The sequence below is a fragment of the Dama dama genome, chromosome 2 (assembly GCF_033118175.1).
Source record: "Dama dama isolate Ldn47 chromosome 2, ASM3311817v1, whole genome shotgun sequence".
NCBI classification, from domain to species: domain Eukaryota; kingdom Metazoa; phylum Chordata; class Mammalia; order Artiodactyla; family Cervidae; genus Dama; species Dama dama.
In genome coordinates, this window is record NC_083682.1 from 2,053,017 (window position 1) to 2,071,358 (window position 18,342).

The 18,342-nt window shown below is 63.9% G+C and overlaps 1 protein-coding gene across 5 annotated transcripts in view; it reads left to right on the forward strand.

The window, feature by feature from the left end:
* KCNQ1 (potassium voltage-gated channel subfamily Q member 1) overlaps nt 1-18,342 on the forward strand; it is a 362,556-nt gene that overhangs the window by 82,820 nt on the left and 261,394 nt on the right. For 4 of the 5 annotated variants that reach the window (XM_061161370.1, XM_061161406.1, XM_061161387.1 and 1 more), the window contains exons 3-7: nt 9,003-9,129; nt 9,594-9,672; nt 10,156-10,252; nt 10,822-10,962; nt 18,203-18,313. In XM_061161370.1, the coding sequence (XP_061017353.1) occupies nt 9,003-9,129; nt 9,594-9,672; nt 10,156-10,252; nt 10,822-10,962; nt 18,203-18,313 (555 nt within the window). The remainder of the gene's footprint in view (nt 1-9,002; nt 9,130-9,593; nt 9,673-10,155; nt 10,253-10,821; nt 10,963-18,202; nt 18,314-18,342) is intronic. The other variant, XM_061161398.1, reaches the window with a different exon arrangement.

An 18,342-nucleotide genomic window follows, 5' to 3' on the forward strand; every position in this document is an offset into this window, starting at 1 on the left:
CCATGCAAACACCTAACACACTTTGCAAAACTGAGATGAGGCTATGTAGATTCCCTGGTTAGAACCCAATGCGATTAGAAGTAAATGGCTATAAGTTTACCAAAAAGGCTTACCTGTTCACGGATGAAGCGCTATCCTGAACAGTCATCGGAGAGGCGGGCGTGGAGCTCGCAGGCCGAGTTCGGGGCTGAGCGCAGCCCCTCCAGGGGCAGGAAGGCACCTCCTGGCCCCTCCGACCCTCCTCCGGCCCCGACACTGACTGGGGACGATGGTCGTCTGCACACTGTTCCCGCTTCCCTTGCCAGTGGTTTTGCTGTGTTTGTAAGTGCCTCTTCCCAGGACGGTTGAAACTCACTCATTAATGCAAACACTAGCACAGCTAAATATGTAGATTATATTTTGTGTACATACACACGCACCTTTTTTTTCCTTTTTTCTTACCAAATGCCTCCTGGGTGCCCACCGTCCACAAGGCACCCTGGGGTGCGGGACAAGCAGGCTTTGCTTCAGCAGAATCTGCCCAGCCTGGTGCTGGGCACAGAGCAGACGCCCGCTAGAAGGCCTCTTGCTGCCACATCTGCCTACCCCAACACCACCAAGTGCCAGAGCGTCTGCTGACCTGGGGACACCGGGGCGGGGAGGAAGCGGGCAGTGCCGGGCACCCCGTGTCGCCGATGTGTGTCTGGGGCGGCAAGCCGGGTCCCGGGGCTAGAGGCGTCTCGTTAAACCCCCGAACCTCGGGTGCCTCTAATCAGCCGTGGGTTGGCACCAGCAGTCTGTGGGAGAGTAAAACCAGGGTGGGGCCGCTCTCCTCCCCACCAGGGGTGGGCAACCTTTTCTCCCAGGCTGAGCTCAGAAGCCTGCGATGCTGGGGGTTGGTCCTCTCGTAACAGGTCTGCAAGCGTGCAGGGCGTGATGCGCCCCGAGGCGCAGGGCTCTGACCCGCGTGCAGTGCCCCGAGTGACAGGCGCTGGAGTCCGCAGTTACTGTAGAACTTCAGACAGGAGGAGGGGGCTGGAGGGGCCTGGGCTGCCCCCACCCACCGGCTCTCCATGGGGTGGGCTGCAGGAAGGGGTTGCTCCAGGGGCCTCGCTGAGTTTGGCTCTCTCCCTGGAAGAGGGCTTGCCGGGGCTCGCGGTGGAGGAGGGGCCCCTCTGGGAGGTGGACCATCCCAGGCCCTGCCCAGTGGCCACTAAGCCTGAGGGGTCTCAGTCACGTGTTAGAGTGTGGCTCGCGGGGGGCTGGGGCCGAGAGCACTGGGGGAGCCCAGGGGACCCGCCCTCTTCAGGGAGAGGACACGGGCTCATCGAGGTGTGGGGAGACTCTGGCCCTCCCCACCTCGCGGGCAGCCCCATGAGTGGGACGTGGGGCCAGGGAAGGAGCAGGAGCCCCCCCCCCCCCACCAAGTGGCGGTGTTTCTCTGTGGTCTTCCCAGCACCGGGTGGGCGCCCTGTGGTCTCAACCCTGGGCCGGGCTTGCAGACACAGCCACGGAGGTGGGCAGGGCAGGGTCCGCTGGGCTGGGCTGGGTGCTGCTGCCCGGGGCGGCAGGACAGGCTGCGAGGGGCTCAGTGCCTGACGGCGGCCTGGGCACTGGTTGGGAGGGGCCGTCTGAGCTGGACCCGTCTGAGCAGAGCCCTCCTCCACGCGCCCCCGCCCGTGCTGGGGACCCTCTCCCCCCACCCAGCACCAGCCTATCTTCTAGATCCTTTCTTCAGCTCTTCTCACGTCGCCTCCCCACTGCCCTTGGAGGTGGGTCCCGCCAGCAACCCCGTTCCACAGACGGGGTCACCATTGGGTATTTGGTGACCTTGGACCTTACCATCCTCTGGGGAAGCAGAGACTCTGGGGGCTCGGCCTGCCCCTCTGGCCCAGCCTGGGTGCCCCTCAGGTCACGGAAGCATCACCGAGGCACAGCCACCCCTTTCTCCCAGTGTCTGACCCAGGCCTGGCCCTCAGGCCCCGTGGAGCAGAGGGTGGACCCATGAGGACCACCTCGGGTGGCTGGGACCTCAGGCAAGATGCAGAGGGGCCCGGGTCAGGGTTTGGCTGTACATTCAGGGGTGTCATGGGACAGGCGAACATGGCAGGTCAGCCGGGGTTGGACTGGGGAGGGGCGGTGGTCAGTCCCCCACAGGTCCTGGGCGGGCTGCATCCCAACGCCACGTGGACCCCTCCACCCCCTGCCCCTTGGTGGGGCCAGCATGTGAGGCTGCCCCCCGGGCGGCACAGCGCTGGCAGGGGGAAGGTGGGGGAATGGGGGGGGGGGTGCTGGTATTCCTTGGGGGGGCCCAGCTGTGCCCAGCACATGTCACCAGGAAGCCCAAGGCCCTCGCCACGGGCGCGCGGCTGGGAGCAGCTGGCCACAGGCAGGCCCCTGAACAAAGAGCCTTTGAGCAGCGTTCGCGCCTGCCCCGCGCGCTCGGGCCAGCTGACCCTCCCGGGAATGCCGAGGCTGGCTCCCTCTGTGGCTTATCGGGTCCCACGTGGAGGTGGAACAGCTGGCCCTGGGGCCCTAGGCTCAGTGTGGGGAGCACCGGCCCCCACCACGGGAACACCTCCTGGCCAGGGCCAGGCAGCCTGCGCGCCCTCCTGAGACCTTGCCCTGGTTGCCCGCACCCCTGGCTCCAGTGGTGGTGTGGTCTGGCCCCCACGTCCGCCTCTCCTCTGGGCCCCCCGTCTGCCTGGTGAAATCCTGTTTATCCCAGAACACACAGGCGTCCTTCTCACCCGGGAAGCCTTTGAGGGACCAGGAGCTCCTGCAAGGGGCCCCCCAGCCCCTGAGCTGGCCTCACGTCTGGCCGTGGGGCTCCCGGGGAGGACGTGGTGCCTTCTGTCCTCAAACCCAATTTCTGCTTCCCGTCAGCATGCACGCCTCCAGAACACAAGGCCCAGTGCTTAATTCCCGGCAGTTAAGCATCTCAATCTCTTTAAAATTGGTTTTTCATTATGAAGATAACAGAGCAGTTACATCTGCGCATCAGGGAGATAAGGATAAGGGTCCAAGAGGCTTCCTGGGTTGTTTGGCAGAAGGACAAAACCAACCCTTTCATCCGAGAGGCCAGGCTCCACGTGCAGGCTCAGATGCGCGGGGCTGAGCCCCCAGGCCACTCGCCGTCTATCGCGTGGGGGCTGGGCTCACGGGCTGTTCCCAGAGCCCCTGAGCCAGGCGGTGTGGGCAGCGCTGGGCCTCACAGCCCCCTGGACTGTGGACCACCTTCCCGATGGTTGAGAGGGTTCACAAGCAGATAGAGATGAAGCGACAGATAAGACAGCCACGTGGACCGTCACCCCTCTTGCAGCGAGCGGTGGAGCCATGGTGATTACGAAACGCCCGAGGCATCTGTCGTCCCCCCTCTGTGGACCAGAGCTGGAAAAGTCAGATAAGCACCTGCTTCACTGAACCGTTATCTCCACTCACAGGCTTCACAGATCTGCTGTCAACCCCCGTCACCCTTGAAACCCCGTCAGAGGGTGTGGGCCATGCCCCTTACTGGTAACGTGGTCGAGTTCGGGGGTCCTGGCGTCCGGCTGCCCCCTGGCAGGGCCTGCTCATGTAGAGTGAGCGGGCCCCCAGGCCAGCGCCCCCTGCCCAGCTGGCACGCAGGCTCAGGGGCTCAGACACACCCGTGTCCAGCAGTGGCCGGGGCTCTGTGCTTCGCTTACCCCCTCACCCTCCCCGGGGGTCTTGGCTGTGCCCGCGTGGCTTTTGCACACAGTGGCTGAGCCCGTCTGCTCATTTAATGCTGAACTAACACACGCGCCATGAAGATTCAGAGCCACGGGCTCCAGGGTGGCCGTTTCCGCCCCGCTGGACTGGCCCCGAAGGTCTAGGCGAAGGCCTGAGCGCAGAGCCCCAGGGACATGGGGACATTTGTGTCATGGAAAAACACATGAACCACGCAGGTCACTGTTTCCAAGTGCATTTAACTTGTCAATAACGTTGTGCCCTGGCCACCTCCGTCTTATTTCAGACCTTTGTCCTCACCCATCAGCAGCGGCTCCCATTTGTCCCCCCCTGCCCCAGCCCCTGACAACCACGGATAGGTTATTTTTATTAGCATTGTAGCAACACGCATAGAAGGTCCAGTTACTATCCTGACTGTTTTTAAGTGCACAGTTCGGTGGCATTAAGTGCATGTTGAAACATCACACCGTCCGCCTCCAGAAGGTCCCTATCTTTCCAAACAGAGACTCTGCCCCATCAGCCACTCCGGCCCCCGCACCCTCTCCCAGCCCCTGGCCCCACTGTCGACTTCCTGTCTCTCTGGATGTGACCCCTCCAGGGACCTCCTGTGAGGAGGATCACGCAGGATTTGTCCTTCTGTGTCTGGTGTATGTCACCGAGCGCAGTGTCCCCAAGGTTCATCCCCATCCCGGGCCTGTCAGCGTTTCCTTCCTTTTAAGGCCGCGTGCGATTCCGCTGGGGGCGGGGCAGGGGACACGTGGGTTGCTTCCACCTTCTGGCTGTTGTGAACAGTGCTGCAGTGAACACGGGTGTGCAAACCTCTTTGAGCTCCAACTTCCCGTTTTCCTTCTTCTTTCTTCATTGTTTAGAGGATCCGTCCAGGAGTGGGATCGCCGAGTGTGTTCTATTTTCGATTTTTCAAGGACCCTGCATCCTGCTCTCCACAGCGGCCGCGCCGTCGTGCGTTCCCACCGGCCGTGCACCCGGCTCCGGCAGCTCCACGCCTGTGCCGACACGCACGCGGCTCCTCTGAGAGCTGCTGGCCTGCTGGGCGTGGGCGGCCCGCTGTGGCCTCAGTGAGCTTCCTGATGAACAGACAGGGCATCTTTGAATGTGCTGGGTGACCATTTGTACGTCTTCTCTAGAGAGAGGCCTTCTTTAGTAGTGTTAGTCGCTCAGTCGTGTCCGACTCTTTGCGACCCCGTGGACTGCAGCCCGCCAGGCTCCTCCATCCATGGGATTCTCCAGGCAAGAACACTGGAGTGGGTTGCCATTCCCTTCTCCAGCGGATCTTCCTGATCCAGGGATCGAACCCAGGTTTCCTGCATTGCAGGCGGATTCTTTACCAGCTGAGCTGACGCCTTCTTTACCCATTTTTAATTGGGTGGTTGCTTAGGAACTTGATTTTAGAAATAAATTTAAATTTTGCAAATAGTCACTGCCAGTGGCCACTCCACACCCATTGTCAGAGATACACACGGGGGTCCGGGACCGCCGCACAGCAGGAGGGTATGGCCTCCCCCTGGGGGGCTGCCTGGCTGCTTGGAGCCCCCGTGTCTCCCTGTCCGGCTGCTTCCTGTGGGCGTGGAGTCTCAGGTCTGAGCCCTGGTCCCAGCGCCCAGCTGCTCAGAGGCCTCTGGTCCATGAGGCCGCCCGCAGCTGGGAGGCGACCTTGCTGTGTCTGAGGGACGGTGGCGGGTGGGAGGGGGGTGGGAGGGGGGTGGGAGGGGGCCCTCCCCCCTCCAGTGGCGGCAGTCTTGGCAGAGGTCCCTGGCGGGAGGACGCCCCCTCCCCCCTGCAGGACGGGGCTCAGGGCCACATCCTTGACCTCTGCTTGCATCCGGGCACATGGGCCCCACGTGGGCCGCGGATGGGGCCTCTGCCGCCTCTGCTATCAGTGGAGGAGTCAGGTGTGCTGGGGGGCTGTGGGGGGTGGGCTGGGCGCCTGAGCTGGACTGGGAAGGGGGCGGGAGGCGGGGCAGAGCCAGATACAGAGCCCTGGGGACAGGGGCGGGGCGGGCGCCCCGGGCCAATGGGAGGCTCTGGGGGCCGAGGGGAGCCGGAGCCTCCGTGTGGGTGACGGCCGGGCTGGGGCTTGAGCAGAGGGGTGGGGGAGGGGTCTGCCATTGCTGGGCCCTGGGGGAGCGGGAGGCCTCTGCGGCGGCTCTAGGCCCACGCTGGTCCTGGTCTACAGAGATGGCTGAGCTATGGGCCTGCCCCTGCCCAGGGCAGAGAAAGCCCAGGGCTAGGAGGGCGGCTGGGCAGGGGAGGGGATCATCCTCTGGGTCTGATCGCTGACACTAGAGGCTGGTCTCGCTGGCTCTCCCTGGAGCTGAGAGAAGGTGTCCCTGCCCTACCCTGGGCCTCTCGGCATTGGGTCGGGGAAGGGGGGGGGTCCCCTGACTCAGAAGTGGTCCCACAGGATGACGTGGGGTCAGCCCTCCTGCAGGTCCTGGCCCACCCACCCCGAGCCTCCACAAATGGACAGTCAAGTCCAGTCAAACCCCCGGAGTAGCCCCTGGCCCAGGGTGGCCAGGGCCAGAGTCCCTGCTGGTCCGCAGCTTCGGGCCCGGCCGTCTGCCCTCCTAGCACCTGGGTCAGTGAGCAGGGGGCTCCAGGAGATGGTGATGGCCCAGGCTCCAGGGAGACGCCCGGGGTCCTAGTGAGCAGGGCCCAGTCCTGAGGGCCGGCTTTGGCCCCGGGTGCCACGCTGCCCAGCGCTCAGGGCTGACGGCGTGGAGATCCTTTCATCCCAGGCACGTGTGTGCGCCCACTGACCCAGGCCCTCCCCTGCCCAGCGCGCTGGTGGCCCCACTGTGATGAGCACTGCGGCTGGGGCTCGGGCTCGCAGTGACGGGGTGAAGGCCCCCAGCAACCAGCCGAGCCTCCAGCTGCATTCCAGACTCAAACAGGATTTGGGGATTAGCCTTCTTTTAAATTATCCCTACACCTCACTCCTCCAAAGGAGGAGTCCTGCAGCCCGAGCCCGCCAGCCCGAGAAGGGCCCGGGTAGCTCTGAGTGAGAGGCTAGGATAATCGAGTGGAGGGAGGTGTGGGGAGCACCCCAGCAGCCTCCCGGGAGGCGCTTCTTCATCTGAATGTCTGTCATAAGCTCTTTTGTGGTCGTAAGACTTCCACCGCATTGAATATACTTAGGACGTGGCTGAGGAATGTATTTAAGTGATTAAAAAAATGTATCAAAGTAACAAAAACCCTCATTCGTGGTTGATCAGCCCAATGGCGTGTGGATTTGCAGAGCTGGGGTACAGGCTCTGGGGATTGCTCTTTGGGGGGCTCTGTCCGTCCCCGTGGGGCCATCAGTGGGCCCATGGCTCCCTCCTCTGTGAAGGTGCCGGCTCTGGCGTCTCAGCTTTGGGGAGCTGGAGGTGGCAGCTCCATGCCCTTGTCATGATGGCCAGACACCAGGAGCTGGACCCTTCACACCTGCTTCCCCATTCACCGCGGGGGCCTCCTTGGCCGCCATCCACTCATCACACCCTCTTAGGACTGGCTGGGCCGGAATCTTGGGAAACACGCGTACGAGACAAAGCGCTTGTCCCAGGGAGCCCCAGGCTGCTCATCCTTCGTTCAGCAGATCCAGGCCCCGGGCTCCACCGTCCTAGGTGCCCCCGGGGTACCCACCCCACCCTGACCAACTCGGCCTTGCCCACCAGAAACCTTGTCACGAAAGGACACTTCCCCACCTTTTCTCCCAGGACGCCCCGAGCGTGCCCAACACACACACTGGGTGCTGTATGCCACTCTAACTGCGGAGCCCTGGGAAGCACCCTCCACCGTGGCTCCCTGGGGGGCACAGGCGAGGCCGGGCGTGGGACCCGGGCCTGTGCCCTTACCCGTGGGAGCCGAAGTGCTCTGACAGGGCTGGGCCCCCGGGGCGAAGACGGAGCAGGACACGAGCTGCAGACAGCGGCCTCAGGCCCGTCCGTGGTGGCCTTCTCAGAACTTCCCTCCTTTATGAGGCCGAGGGATAGTCCATTGTTGGTGCCCCTCATCTTGCTCTGACTGTTCAGAGCCCCTTAGCATTTCTTTTGCATTTAAGAGGGCTATTTCGGGGTTGGGGGGGAGGCAGAAGTCTTCAGGGTTTTGACAGGGATGCATTGAATCTACGGATCACTTTGAATTGTTGAGTTGTATTGACTTCTTAACTGTATTAATTCGTCCAGTCCATGAACATGTATTTCCATTTATTTGTCATCTTTCATTTCTTGAAGCAATCTTTTTTAGTTTTCATCATACAAGTCTACCACCTCCTTAGTTGATTCATAAGTCTTTTTTAAATTTTTTTTTGCTTCTAGTGCAAATGGAATTGTTTTATAGTATTCTTTCCAGATTGTTCATGGTTTGTGTATAGAAATGCAAAAATTTTTCTGATCAACTTCCCTGGTGACTCAGATGGTGAAGAATCTGCCTGCAGTAAGGGAGACCCAAGTTCCATCCCTGTGTCAGGAAGATGCCCTGGAGAAGGGAACGGCTACCCACTCCAGTATTCTTGCCTGGAGAATTCCATAGACAGAAGAGTCTGGTGGGCTATAGTTCATGGGATCGCAAAGACTGAAACGACTGAGTGACCAACAGTTTCACTTTTCTATCCTACTCTGCTGAATTCATTTATTAGATCTAACAGGCTTTTTGCATGAAATCTTTATGGCTTTCTATACCTAGGATCATATTGTCTGTGAACAGAGATAATTTGACTCCTTCCTTTCCAATTTGCAAGTCTTTTATTTATTCCCTGGTAGCTCTAGCTGGGACTTCAGTACAGTGTTGAATAGACACGGTGAGAGTGGGTATCCTTGTCTTGGTTCTGATCTTAGAGGAAAAGCTTCCAGTCTTTCTGTGTGGGTGCAGTGTTCACTGTGGGGCTTTCATATATGGCTTTTATTACCCAGTGGCAGGTTACCTCTGTCCGTAGTTTGATTACAGTTTTTATCATGAAAGGGTGCTGAATTGTGTCAAATGCTTTTTTTTTTTTTGCATCTTTTGTGATCAGGAGATCATGTGATTTTCCCCCCCCTCATTCTGTTAATGTGATGTATTGTACTGGTTGATCTTCATGTGTTGAACTGACCTTGCATTCCGGGTATAAAGCCCACTCGGTCATGTCTCACCTTTTTTCTATGGTGCCGAGTGCAGTGGTGGACCTGGGCTTGGGCGGCCGGCCTGTCCAGGTAGACGACGCAGCAGACGGGGGCCCAGGCCACCTGCTCCCCATACGTGTCTCAGCAGAGGCTCCTGGTGTGGCGCCTGACCCCGGGTGCGGCTGCAAGGTGAGCTCACGTGCCCTGTCCCCGCAGGAGATCGTCCTGGTCGTGTTCTTTGGGACGGAGTACGTGGTCCGCCTCTGGTCGGCCGGCTGCCGCAGCAAGTACGTGGGCATCTGGGGCCGGCTGCGCTTTGCCCGGAAGCCCATTTCCATCATTGGTGAGTCATGTCCGCCCCCCTAGAAGGTTCACCCCAAGGTTTCCAGACACAGGCTGGGCACTGTCCCCTGGAATCTGGCAGGTAGACCCCCATCACACACACCACCAGGCGGAGTCCCCCTGAGGCCTGAGAGACCAGCAGCCTCCTCCAGCCGTGATGGGGCTGGGACCCCGGGCCAGCAGGGTGACTTCCCAGGCCCCCCATCAGTGGCCGGCCTCGGCGCCCAGGTCGTCGCCCCCAGAGGCTGCTGACGGGGCAGGGCGGGGGTCCGGTCACGCTCAGCACAGCCTGAGTGTGCACTGCTCTCAGCGGCCGATGAGGCCTGGACATGTGGCTGGGATGGGGGCCCGGCCTCCCCCGCGGGGCGTCTCCCTGTCCCCCTCGTGGGGCCCTGTCCCGCTGACCGCCAGGCTCTTCACTGGTGTCCAGCTGCCGGGCTGGTGATGGTGGCTCTGCTCCCCCAGACCTCATCGTGGTGGTGGCCTCCATGGTGGTCCTCTGCGTGGGCTCCAAAGGGCAGGTGTTTGCCACCTCGGCCATCAGGTACGCACGACTGCGGACCCGGCGGTGTGGGGGTGTGGGTGCTGGGGGGCGGGCTCTGGGCCCACACTGAGTCAGGGGCAAGCACTGGCTTCTAGGATGCAGGCTGGGACCCTAAGGTCTGGGGGCCTCAGTCTACTGATCTGTAAACTGGGGTGATCCTGGGGAGGCCCCCCCAGAAGGCTGTCTGGCCACCCAGGGAACTGAGGAATGTGTGGGTTTGGCTCCAGGCCTGGTGTGGCCCCTGCCCTGACGCTGTGCTTGGGAAGGGAGAGGGTGGCATGGATGGGGGGTGCGGGGTCACCCAGAGCCCACAGGGGCCTGTCCTCTGCAGGAAGGGGGAGGGCGGCGTGGATGGTGGGGACACGGGGTCGCGGAAGGGGGGCGCAGGGTCACAGATGGGGGTCGCGGGGGCGCGCATGGAGCCGCGGGGTCGCGGATGGGGTGCGGGGTCGCCTGGCGCCCACAGGGGCCTGTCCTCCGCAGGGGCATCCGCTTCCTACAGATCCTGCGGATGCTGCATGTCGACCGCCAGGGGGGAACCTGGAGGCTGCTGGGCTCCGTGGTCTTCATCCACCGCCAGGTGCGTGGTCGGGGGGCACGCGGGGCCCCAGAGAGGTCTTGGCCTGAGCCAGCCAGGCCATCCAACCCCACCCGAGGGGCTGGAGTCCCCCGCTGGCCAGGCAGGTGGTGTGCCCACATTCCCTCCATCTGGGAGAGGAGACACTTGGGTAGGTGGAAAGATGGACGTTTAATGTGGGAGAAGCATCAGGACGCCCAGAAATCTGAACCCGTGCAGACCCTGAGCAGCCCCGTGAAGGCTGGTGGGGCCAGCCTGCACCCCTTCATGAGGCCCATCCCTGCGTCTCCCTGAGGTCCTGCGGGAAAGAGAGCCGGGTGGGCGGGCGAGGGCACTGGCCTCACTCCTGGACGGGGAGACCTGACCTCGCCATTGACAAGTTGGGGAAACTAGGTTATTTTTCAAGCCCGGTGTCTGCGTGTCAGACACGCTGGCTTTTACGTGGAACTTTCAGGTAATGGTTGGAGCTGGCTGCTGGCAGGCCACCCCCGCCCTGCCCCCCCGCACGTGATGTCTGTCCGAGGCGCCTGCGGGTGCTGGCTGACAGAGCGCCCTCCCCGGTCTGTCTCCAGGAGCTCATCACCACCCTGTACATCGGCTTCCTGGGCCTCATCTTCTCCTCCTACTTTGTCTACTTGGCCGAGAAGGACGCCGTCAACGAGTCGGGCCAGGTCGAGTTTGGCAGCTACGCGGACGCCCTGTGGTGGGGAGTGGTAAGTTGGCACCTCTGGGCCGTGAGACCACTGCTCACACCGGGCCCGGGCACGTGGTGGGGGCACAGCGCGTCGCCCCGGGGCCCTGGGGTCTTGAGACCTGCCCCCCAAGTGCTTGAAGTGTGTCATTGGGCGGGCGGCCGGGCCCCACCCTGGATGCCCGGAGCCCGGCTGTCACTGTCGTGGGGCCCGTGACGCTTCTGCCTGTGAGGCTGGCTTTGCGGAGGCAAGTCTTGGGATGGAAGGCGAGTGTGCGAGGGGTATCTGCTGGGGCTGTGGCCGCAGGCTCCTCCCCCACCCCTGGGCCGGGCCCTCTAGCACCGTCCGCCCCCACCCCGGTCCCGAGTCCCCCGGCACCCCAGGGCCCGCCTCTCTGAGGCTCAGCGCCAGGCCCCCCAGCATCCCTGCCCTCGGGAGCTCATCGTCAGGTGGCAATCAGAGCCCCACCACGCCAGACCAGGGGCCTTGGGAGAAAGGGAGCTCCCCCATTCTGACGGGCGCCCGGCCCACATGTCTGGCGCTGGCTGCGGCTGGGGCAGTGTGCAGGGGCCCCGGGTTCTGCTCTGGGGGGTGGGGTAGCACTTGGCCTGCCTGTGGGTGGCTGCGGGTGCCTCTGCCATGGCCAGGGTGTCTGAACCACGCATGCCCCCCACCCCACCCCACCTCGGGTCCTGGTCATAACAGGAACCCAGCATCACTGCTGTGTGACCTCAGGGCGCAGAGGACGCCCCTCAACAACCCTCCACTTGGGGCTTGTGGGGAGACAGGTCCCCACAGGGGACTGGGTCCACTTCCCAGTTAGCAGCTTACTGGCCTGGGAGCGGCACGCATGGGGTTCTGGTGGCCTGGACAGACCCAGTCTGTGGAGGGCGGGCGGGGGAGTAGCCCTGTCTCTGGGCCTGGCCCTCCTCCCTCCCTGCACGGAGCGTCAGGAGGCCCAGTGACCAGGAGCATCCAGAGCAGCCCAAGCCGCAGAGTGCATGACTCCAGCCCCGGTTATGAGATGCCCGAGGTCAAGGGTGGCCGATGGAGCCCCTTTGAGTCGGGGGCTGGGTGGCTGACGTCCAGACCTGCTCAGCCCAGGAGAGGAGGGGGTCGCAGGCCGCACCCTCAAGGTGGGGCTGAGGCCTGGGGGCAGTGCCGGCTCCACGGAACCGCAGGTCCAGGCTGAGCGGGGCGCTGGCTGTGTCCCCCTCCAACGTGTTTCCTTCCAGAATGGTGGCGGGGTGGGGAACTCGGCCTCGGCCCAGGGCCCCACCCTCCAGGGGGAGGCCTGTCCCCGCTGCTCCGGGTGGGGCAGGAAGCCACTCGTGTCTCCATCCCCACCCTGGCGAGGCCAAGGCCGGGGCTCCTCATGTTGGCCGAGTCAGCATTTTTTTTCTGGAAGCTTCCAACATGCCAGGCTGACTGGGAAGGTGAGGATGTGCTGAGCTGCTCTGATGCCGCCTATGGGCCGGGGCACGGCTGGCCCCCCGGCAGGTTTGGAGGGAGGGCACTCCGTCCCCTGCTCCAGCAGGGGAGGGGTCACTTTCTGATAACAGGCGGGGCCTGTGGAGGGACACGCTGCCAGGGGCCGGGAGGCTCCCCGGGGCCAGACGGCGAGGTGGGAGGCGCGTGGGTGCGGGGGGGCTCAGTGGTGAGTGGTGCCCGGCCCCGGCCCCCCCGCCCGCCCGCCTTCCCGGCCTCTCCCTTGGAGCTGCCCCCAGCCCGGCCCCTGCAAGCCCTGCTCCCGCGCGCACACCTGTGCAAACATCCGCCCGCCAGCCGGGAAAACGGCCCCTTTGTGCCCAGCTTGGCACTGGTGCCCCAGCCTCGCCGTCAGCTGCGGCCCCAGCCTGGCTGCCACGGGCCCGGCCTGGCCATTGTTCCCATGGGTCCCGCACCCCCGCCGCCCGGCTCCGGGCAGACGACCCCCGTTCGCAGCAGCAGCATCCCTGCAGCTGTCCGGGCGGGCGGAGCAGGCTGGGCTCGAGTTTGGGCTGTGCCCCTAGCAGGCCCTGGACAAGCAATCAGGTCATGCAAGTGGGACAGCCCGCGGGGGATTCGGGGCCAGGCGGCCCTCCCTCTGCGTGGCGTCACTGCGGGCCGCCAGGGCAGTGAGCCCAGCCCGCACCCCGAGGCTCCCCACCTGGGGCGGGCGGCCCAGGGCCTGCCTGCAGGCTGTGTGGCTATCAGGGACCCAGCATGGGGAGGCCTGCTGGCCGGGCAGGCTACCCCCATGGGTAGACGGCATCGCCCCAGACCAGCTCCTCTGGCTGGACGCGGGAGACAGACCCTGCAATTGGGTGTCTGGGCCGTGGGACGGGCCCTGCGCTGTGCTTCCTCTGCAGAGCCGGCGGTGCAGGCAGGCTGGGGGAAGCCTGCCAGGGCCGCGTGTGGACCCAGTGGGCAGGCTGCCGGTGCCCCGGGGGTGGCCCCGGCACCCTCAGCCCCAGGCTTGGCCGGATGAGTGGATGCTCCTGGGAAGCAGTCGGTTCTGTCTGGGGCCCACGGGGCGGCCACAGCAAGGTGAACCACCAGAACTGTGCTCGCTCTGCCTCAAGACAAGAAGTCAAGATCGAGGCTGGCGGCCTCCTGAAGCTCCGGGGAAGGGTTCTTCCCGCCTCTCCCAGCCTCTGAGGCCCAGGCGCTCTGGGGCCTGTGGCCGCACCTTCCGTCTCCCATGGGGACGCTGGTTGGTGGGTGCAGGGCCCACCCGGGAGCTCAGGACTATCTCCCCTCAAGCTCGTTAACCCAGTCGCATCGACAAAGACCCTCTTTCCAAGCAGGCCTGTGTTCCGAGGGCCCAGGGGCACATGGATGTTGGGGGACCCTCCTCTGCCGGGGACAGCACTGTCCCAGGAGGACATCACAAGTCGGTCCCTCCGCTAACTGAGCCTCGGTTTCCAGGCCGGGGTCCCCTCTGCTCCCCCCGCCCTAGGTGGGGCGCCTGGCGCGGGGGTGAGAGCTCCCCACCCCCTCCCAGTGTGGCGCCCCATGCCTGGCTGCTGAGGTGTCGGGGAGGATTTAAGACTTTCTTCTCTGCCCTTGGAACAAAATGCGTTTGTTTGTGTTAAAGTTTGAGTGGAGGGAAAAGCAGCTTTTGCAAACACGGGCTTCTCTGTGGAGCGCCCGGGGGTCTCTCGGATCCGGAGGTTGCCAGGCCCTGTTTACCCCTGCATCTAAATTTAGAATTGGGAGTGAAAAGGTTGGAAGCCGCCCTGCGTTCCAGCGCCGTTTAAAACCGAGTCTGACTCCGGTTCCTTGGCTCCAGAAGGTTCCACTTCCCAGGCCGGACTGTGTCCTGGCAGAGTGAGGCCAAAGGGTCTGGGGGCCACATGGGGGGCTGGGTGAGGACAGGGCCCCCCAGACATTCACAGGCAAGGTCTGTCGGCGCCTCCCAGTGTGGGGGGCCCATCTGGAGTTGGGGAAACTGAGGGCCCAGGGAGTGGTGGGCTGCCCCCCACCCCCCCAACCGTGCAGTCTCCAGGGCTCCTCCCCTGCCTGGACTGCGCAGAGGCGCGGGTGTGCTGCAGCTTAGATCGGAGGGTCCACAGGACCCCAGGCCACCGCCAGCTCTGAGTCCCTCTTGCACCTGCTGTCGGCCACGTTGGCGGCTGAGACCATGGGCGCTGAGAGCCCGGCCAGAGAAGGGTCTTCACAGCTGGGGTTTGCAGGATGAGTAGGGTCCACAGGGCAGGTCCGTCTCTCCGTCCTTACTGTCCGGGGATGGCTTCTTTCGTGGACTCGGCAGGCCCAGGGAGGGTGGTGTTCGGGCCTGGTTTCCTCTGGGGTGGGGTTCAGCCCTTGTCATCTGGAGAAAGAACTTTCCGGCTTCAGCGCGAGTGAAAGAAGCCCGGTCAGCATCAGGAAGACAGGCAAACAGGAAGCAGCGGGTGACCCGGCCAGGAGCTGGGGTGGAGCCGTGCTGACCCGCCGAGCGGCCCTGGGCCTCGCTGGGTGTAAGGTGGGTGCCCACTTCCGAGAGCGTGGGGAGGCTTGTCAGCAGGAGTGCGGAGAGCCTGGGGTGTCCGGCGTGTGGTGTAGTTGTTCAGTCGTGCCTGACTCTCTGTGACCCCATGAACCGGAGCCCACCAGGCTCCTCTGTCCTTGGATTTCTCCAGGTGAGAGTACTGGAAGGGGCTTGCCAGTTCCTCCTCCAGGGGAGCTTCCCGACCCAGCGATCGAACCTGGGTCTCCTGCATTGCCGGCGAATTTTTACCATTCGAGCCGCTGGTGCCCAGCGAGGGTTCAGTAAAGGCTGGTTGTGCATTTCAGGGGCCATTACTGCTCACGGTTCTCCTGGCGACCCTGCAAGCTGGATGCCAGACAGTGACCTCCCCCAGCTGATTCACACTCGAGTGTCCATGGCCACCGAGGTCCATCACGCCCCTCAGCCCTGCTGGTCCTGAAGGTCCCGCTCCCTGCGGCCCACACATTGTGTGTGTGTGTGTGTGTGTGTGTGTGTGTGTGTGTTTATGCCGCTAAGCATGCGGGCCCTTCCTGACCCCTCAAGGCTGGCAGCAGGCGCAGGTGGCCCCAGGCACACCAGGCAGCCAGCCCTGGGGCCAGGGCAGAGCTGGGGCCGTCTCAGTTTCCCCATCTGTAAAACGGGGCGGCAGCAAGTCTGCCTCCATGGGCCGGCTCCCTGAGAGGCCACGATCCCAGGAAGGAGGCCCCTCTTCCCACTGCTTCAGAGATGTCCCTTGGGCGACGGGGCCTCTTGACCCGGCTGGTTCTCCCCACCAGCACATCCCTGAGGTCCTGTGTGTGCAGGGCAAGGGGGCCTGCAGGGGTCAGCTGCCCGGGCCGCACGTGCTCAGAGACTTGGTTGCGGACGGTCATGATTGGTTGTGGTCAGTTGTGATCCTTGCGCCGTGATCCCTGGGAGGCAGGAAGGGCCCCCTGAGGAGGAGACGTCTGATCTGGGCACCCGGGGCAGAGTCTCCAAGGCCTCTGCTGAGGGGCTGTGGGCCTGGATGTGGCCTGGGCAGGGCCCAAGGGTCCACAGCATCCTGCCAGGGGCTGTGTGGGGCTCCCTTGTGCCCCCCAAAGGAGGGAGAGAAGCCCTGCCCCCGCGGCACTGGACCCGTGGCCCCCAAACTCCTGTGCCTTCTTGGCCAGGGTGATCACAAGCTAGTTTCCAGGAGGGAGAGGGGGTGCTTGTGTGACGAGGTGCCCTGGGCCTGTGTGAGTTTCGGTGTGTTTATTTATGATTTCCCTTGGAAAAGAAGCGCGCTTGTTTGGGGGGTGTGTTTGCTTTTGTTTTTACCCTGAGTTTGCAAGCCTGGCTGGGTGGGCCCCTCACATGCTGGCCGCTGTCCCTCCAAACTGGGTCGAGGTCTCTGGGGGCAGCCCCACGATGATGGTCCCTCCAAGCCGGGTTGGGGTCTCTGTGGGCAGCCCCACAGTGATGGGTGCTGGGCCCCAGGACCGCTGTGCCCACCTTTCGCCGCTCTGAGACAGTCCTGACGCCCCGTGCCCCTGCCCCACTCTCTCTGCACCTCTCCTCCCCCAGGGCCACCCTCTCCCTGGCTCCGTCTCTCCAGCCTCCTCCCTGAGGCTGGGTGAGGCGTGGACCCCCCAGCGTGGCAGCCTCTAGCCTTGGGTTTGTCCTCTGCCCCCCTGCCCTGGCATCACAGTGAGGAGCTGGGGACGTACACCCCTGGTTTGGTGCCAGCCCGCACACTCAGCAGGGCTGAGACCCCGTCAGACGGTCTGGAGCTCACAGCGTGGCTGCACCTTGGCTGGACAGAGCGCCCCGCCCCGCCTAGTACAAGCACCGCGGGTCCACTTCTGTCCTCGCCCCCATGCCTGGCCGCCCCTTCCCGCCCTGGACAAATGGCCGTGGCCCGTGGGGTGGCGGCAGGCTGACCACGTTCCCAGTGGAGCCGGGCTCCTAGGCTGGGCCTCCCATGTCCCCCCGCAGCCTGCTGGTGTCCAGGAAGAGGCTTTAGCAAAGAGGAAATGGAGTGACACCCGTGCAATGTACTGGGGGGACAGGCAGGTCCTCTGGAGTCTCCCAACCTGGAGGAGAGACCCCGGCCAAGGCACCTCCCCGGGTCTGTGCCCAGGGGAACGTGCAGCTTGGCATTCTGGATCGCCTGCCGTCGGGGGGACGTGCAGCTCTGCATCCCAGATCGCCTGCCGTCGGGGGCGAGCACACAGGCTGTAAACAGCCCATTCCCGAGCTGCTTGTGTCTGTGAATTCAGGAAAAACAAACAGCTCTGCGGGGATGGGCCGTTTCCTCCAAGAGCTGGAAGGATGTCGTTAACTCGACAAAGAAGGTCTGTGACAGGGTCTGAGGAGCCCGGAGCGTGCCCTGCACCGGGGGGGCGGGGGACACCTGGCTTCCCGCACGCAGTCCTCCCCAACCCCTGAGCCCAGATCACTTTTGGTTCCTGGGGCCTCGTGCCTCTGCCCCGGGCTTCCCAGCCATTGCGTGTGCCCATCTCTGTGTGGACGCCTGTGCTGGTCTCATCTGCGTGGACACGTGCGAACCCTTCTGTAGAGCTCGCCGAGCATCCTGGCTTGGGGGGCCTGGCTTAGGGGAGGCCCAGCTACCCGTCACAGGGCTGGGTACCTGTGCTGACGGGACAAGCTGGGACTCTGGGCACCCTGGGTCCCCTTGCCAGGCTCAGAGCCCACTCCTCGAAAACCCAGCAGGCAGCCCACGGCCCGGGCTCTGCTGCAGGCAGGGACAGCCAGGGTGGGCCCCGGGGCCCCGGAAGCCAGCCTCAAATGCCAGCAGCAGGCGAGCCTGTGGTGGGATGGGGGGCGTGGGGGACAGCAGCCTCCACCCCGCTGTCCTGGCGCATGCCCTGGACAGCCGCCCCCTGCCAATGGAGAAGAAGGCTCATCTGGTTCTCCCAGAGAAAAGGGTGCGTGAAGCATCTGCCGCCCGGGCTGGCGTCTGGAACCGGCGTGCCATCTGTGGCCAGGCTCTCTGTGGAGGATGGGCCTTGGGGGGCGGCTCCGGGCCTCCTGGGTGGTGGGCCTCCTCGGGCATGGAGTGGGGTGGCGCGGGCAGGCCGAGCGCCCGCGCATATGCTGTGGACTTGCTTCCTTTGCAGCGTTAAGTCTGGGGGACCAGACCCTGTGGACTGGGGCTCTGGCCTCTGAGCTGCCTGGCCCATCGGCGCGGAGCTCTCTCCTCAGCCTCTGCGCACGCAGGTCTCGGGTGGAGGGGCTTCCAGCTGGACAGACGCCCATCCTGAGGTCCTGGGGCTGACCGCCGCCTGCTGTTCATCCTGTCTGCAGGTCACGGTCACCACCATCGGCTATGGGGACAAGGTGCCGCAGACGTGGGTGGGGAAGACCATCGCCTCCTGCTTCTCTGTCTTCGCCATCTCTTTCTTTGCACTCCCGGCGGTAGGTGCTCCGGGTTGGTGGGGCGTCTG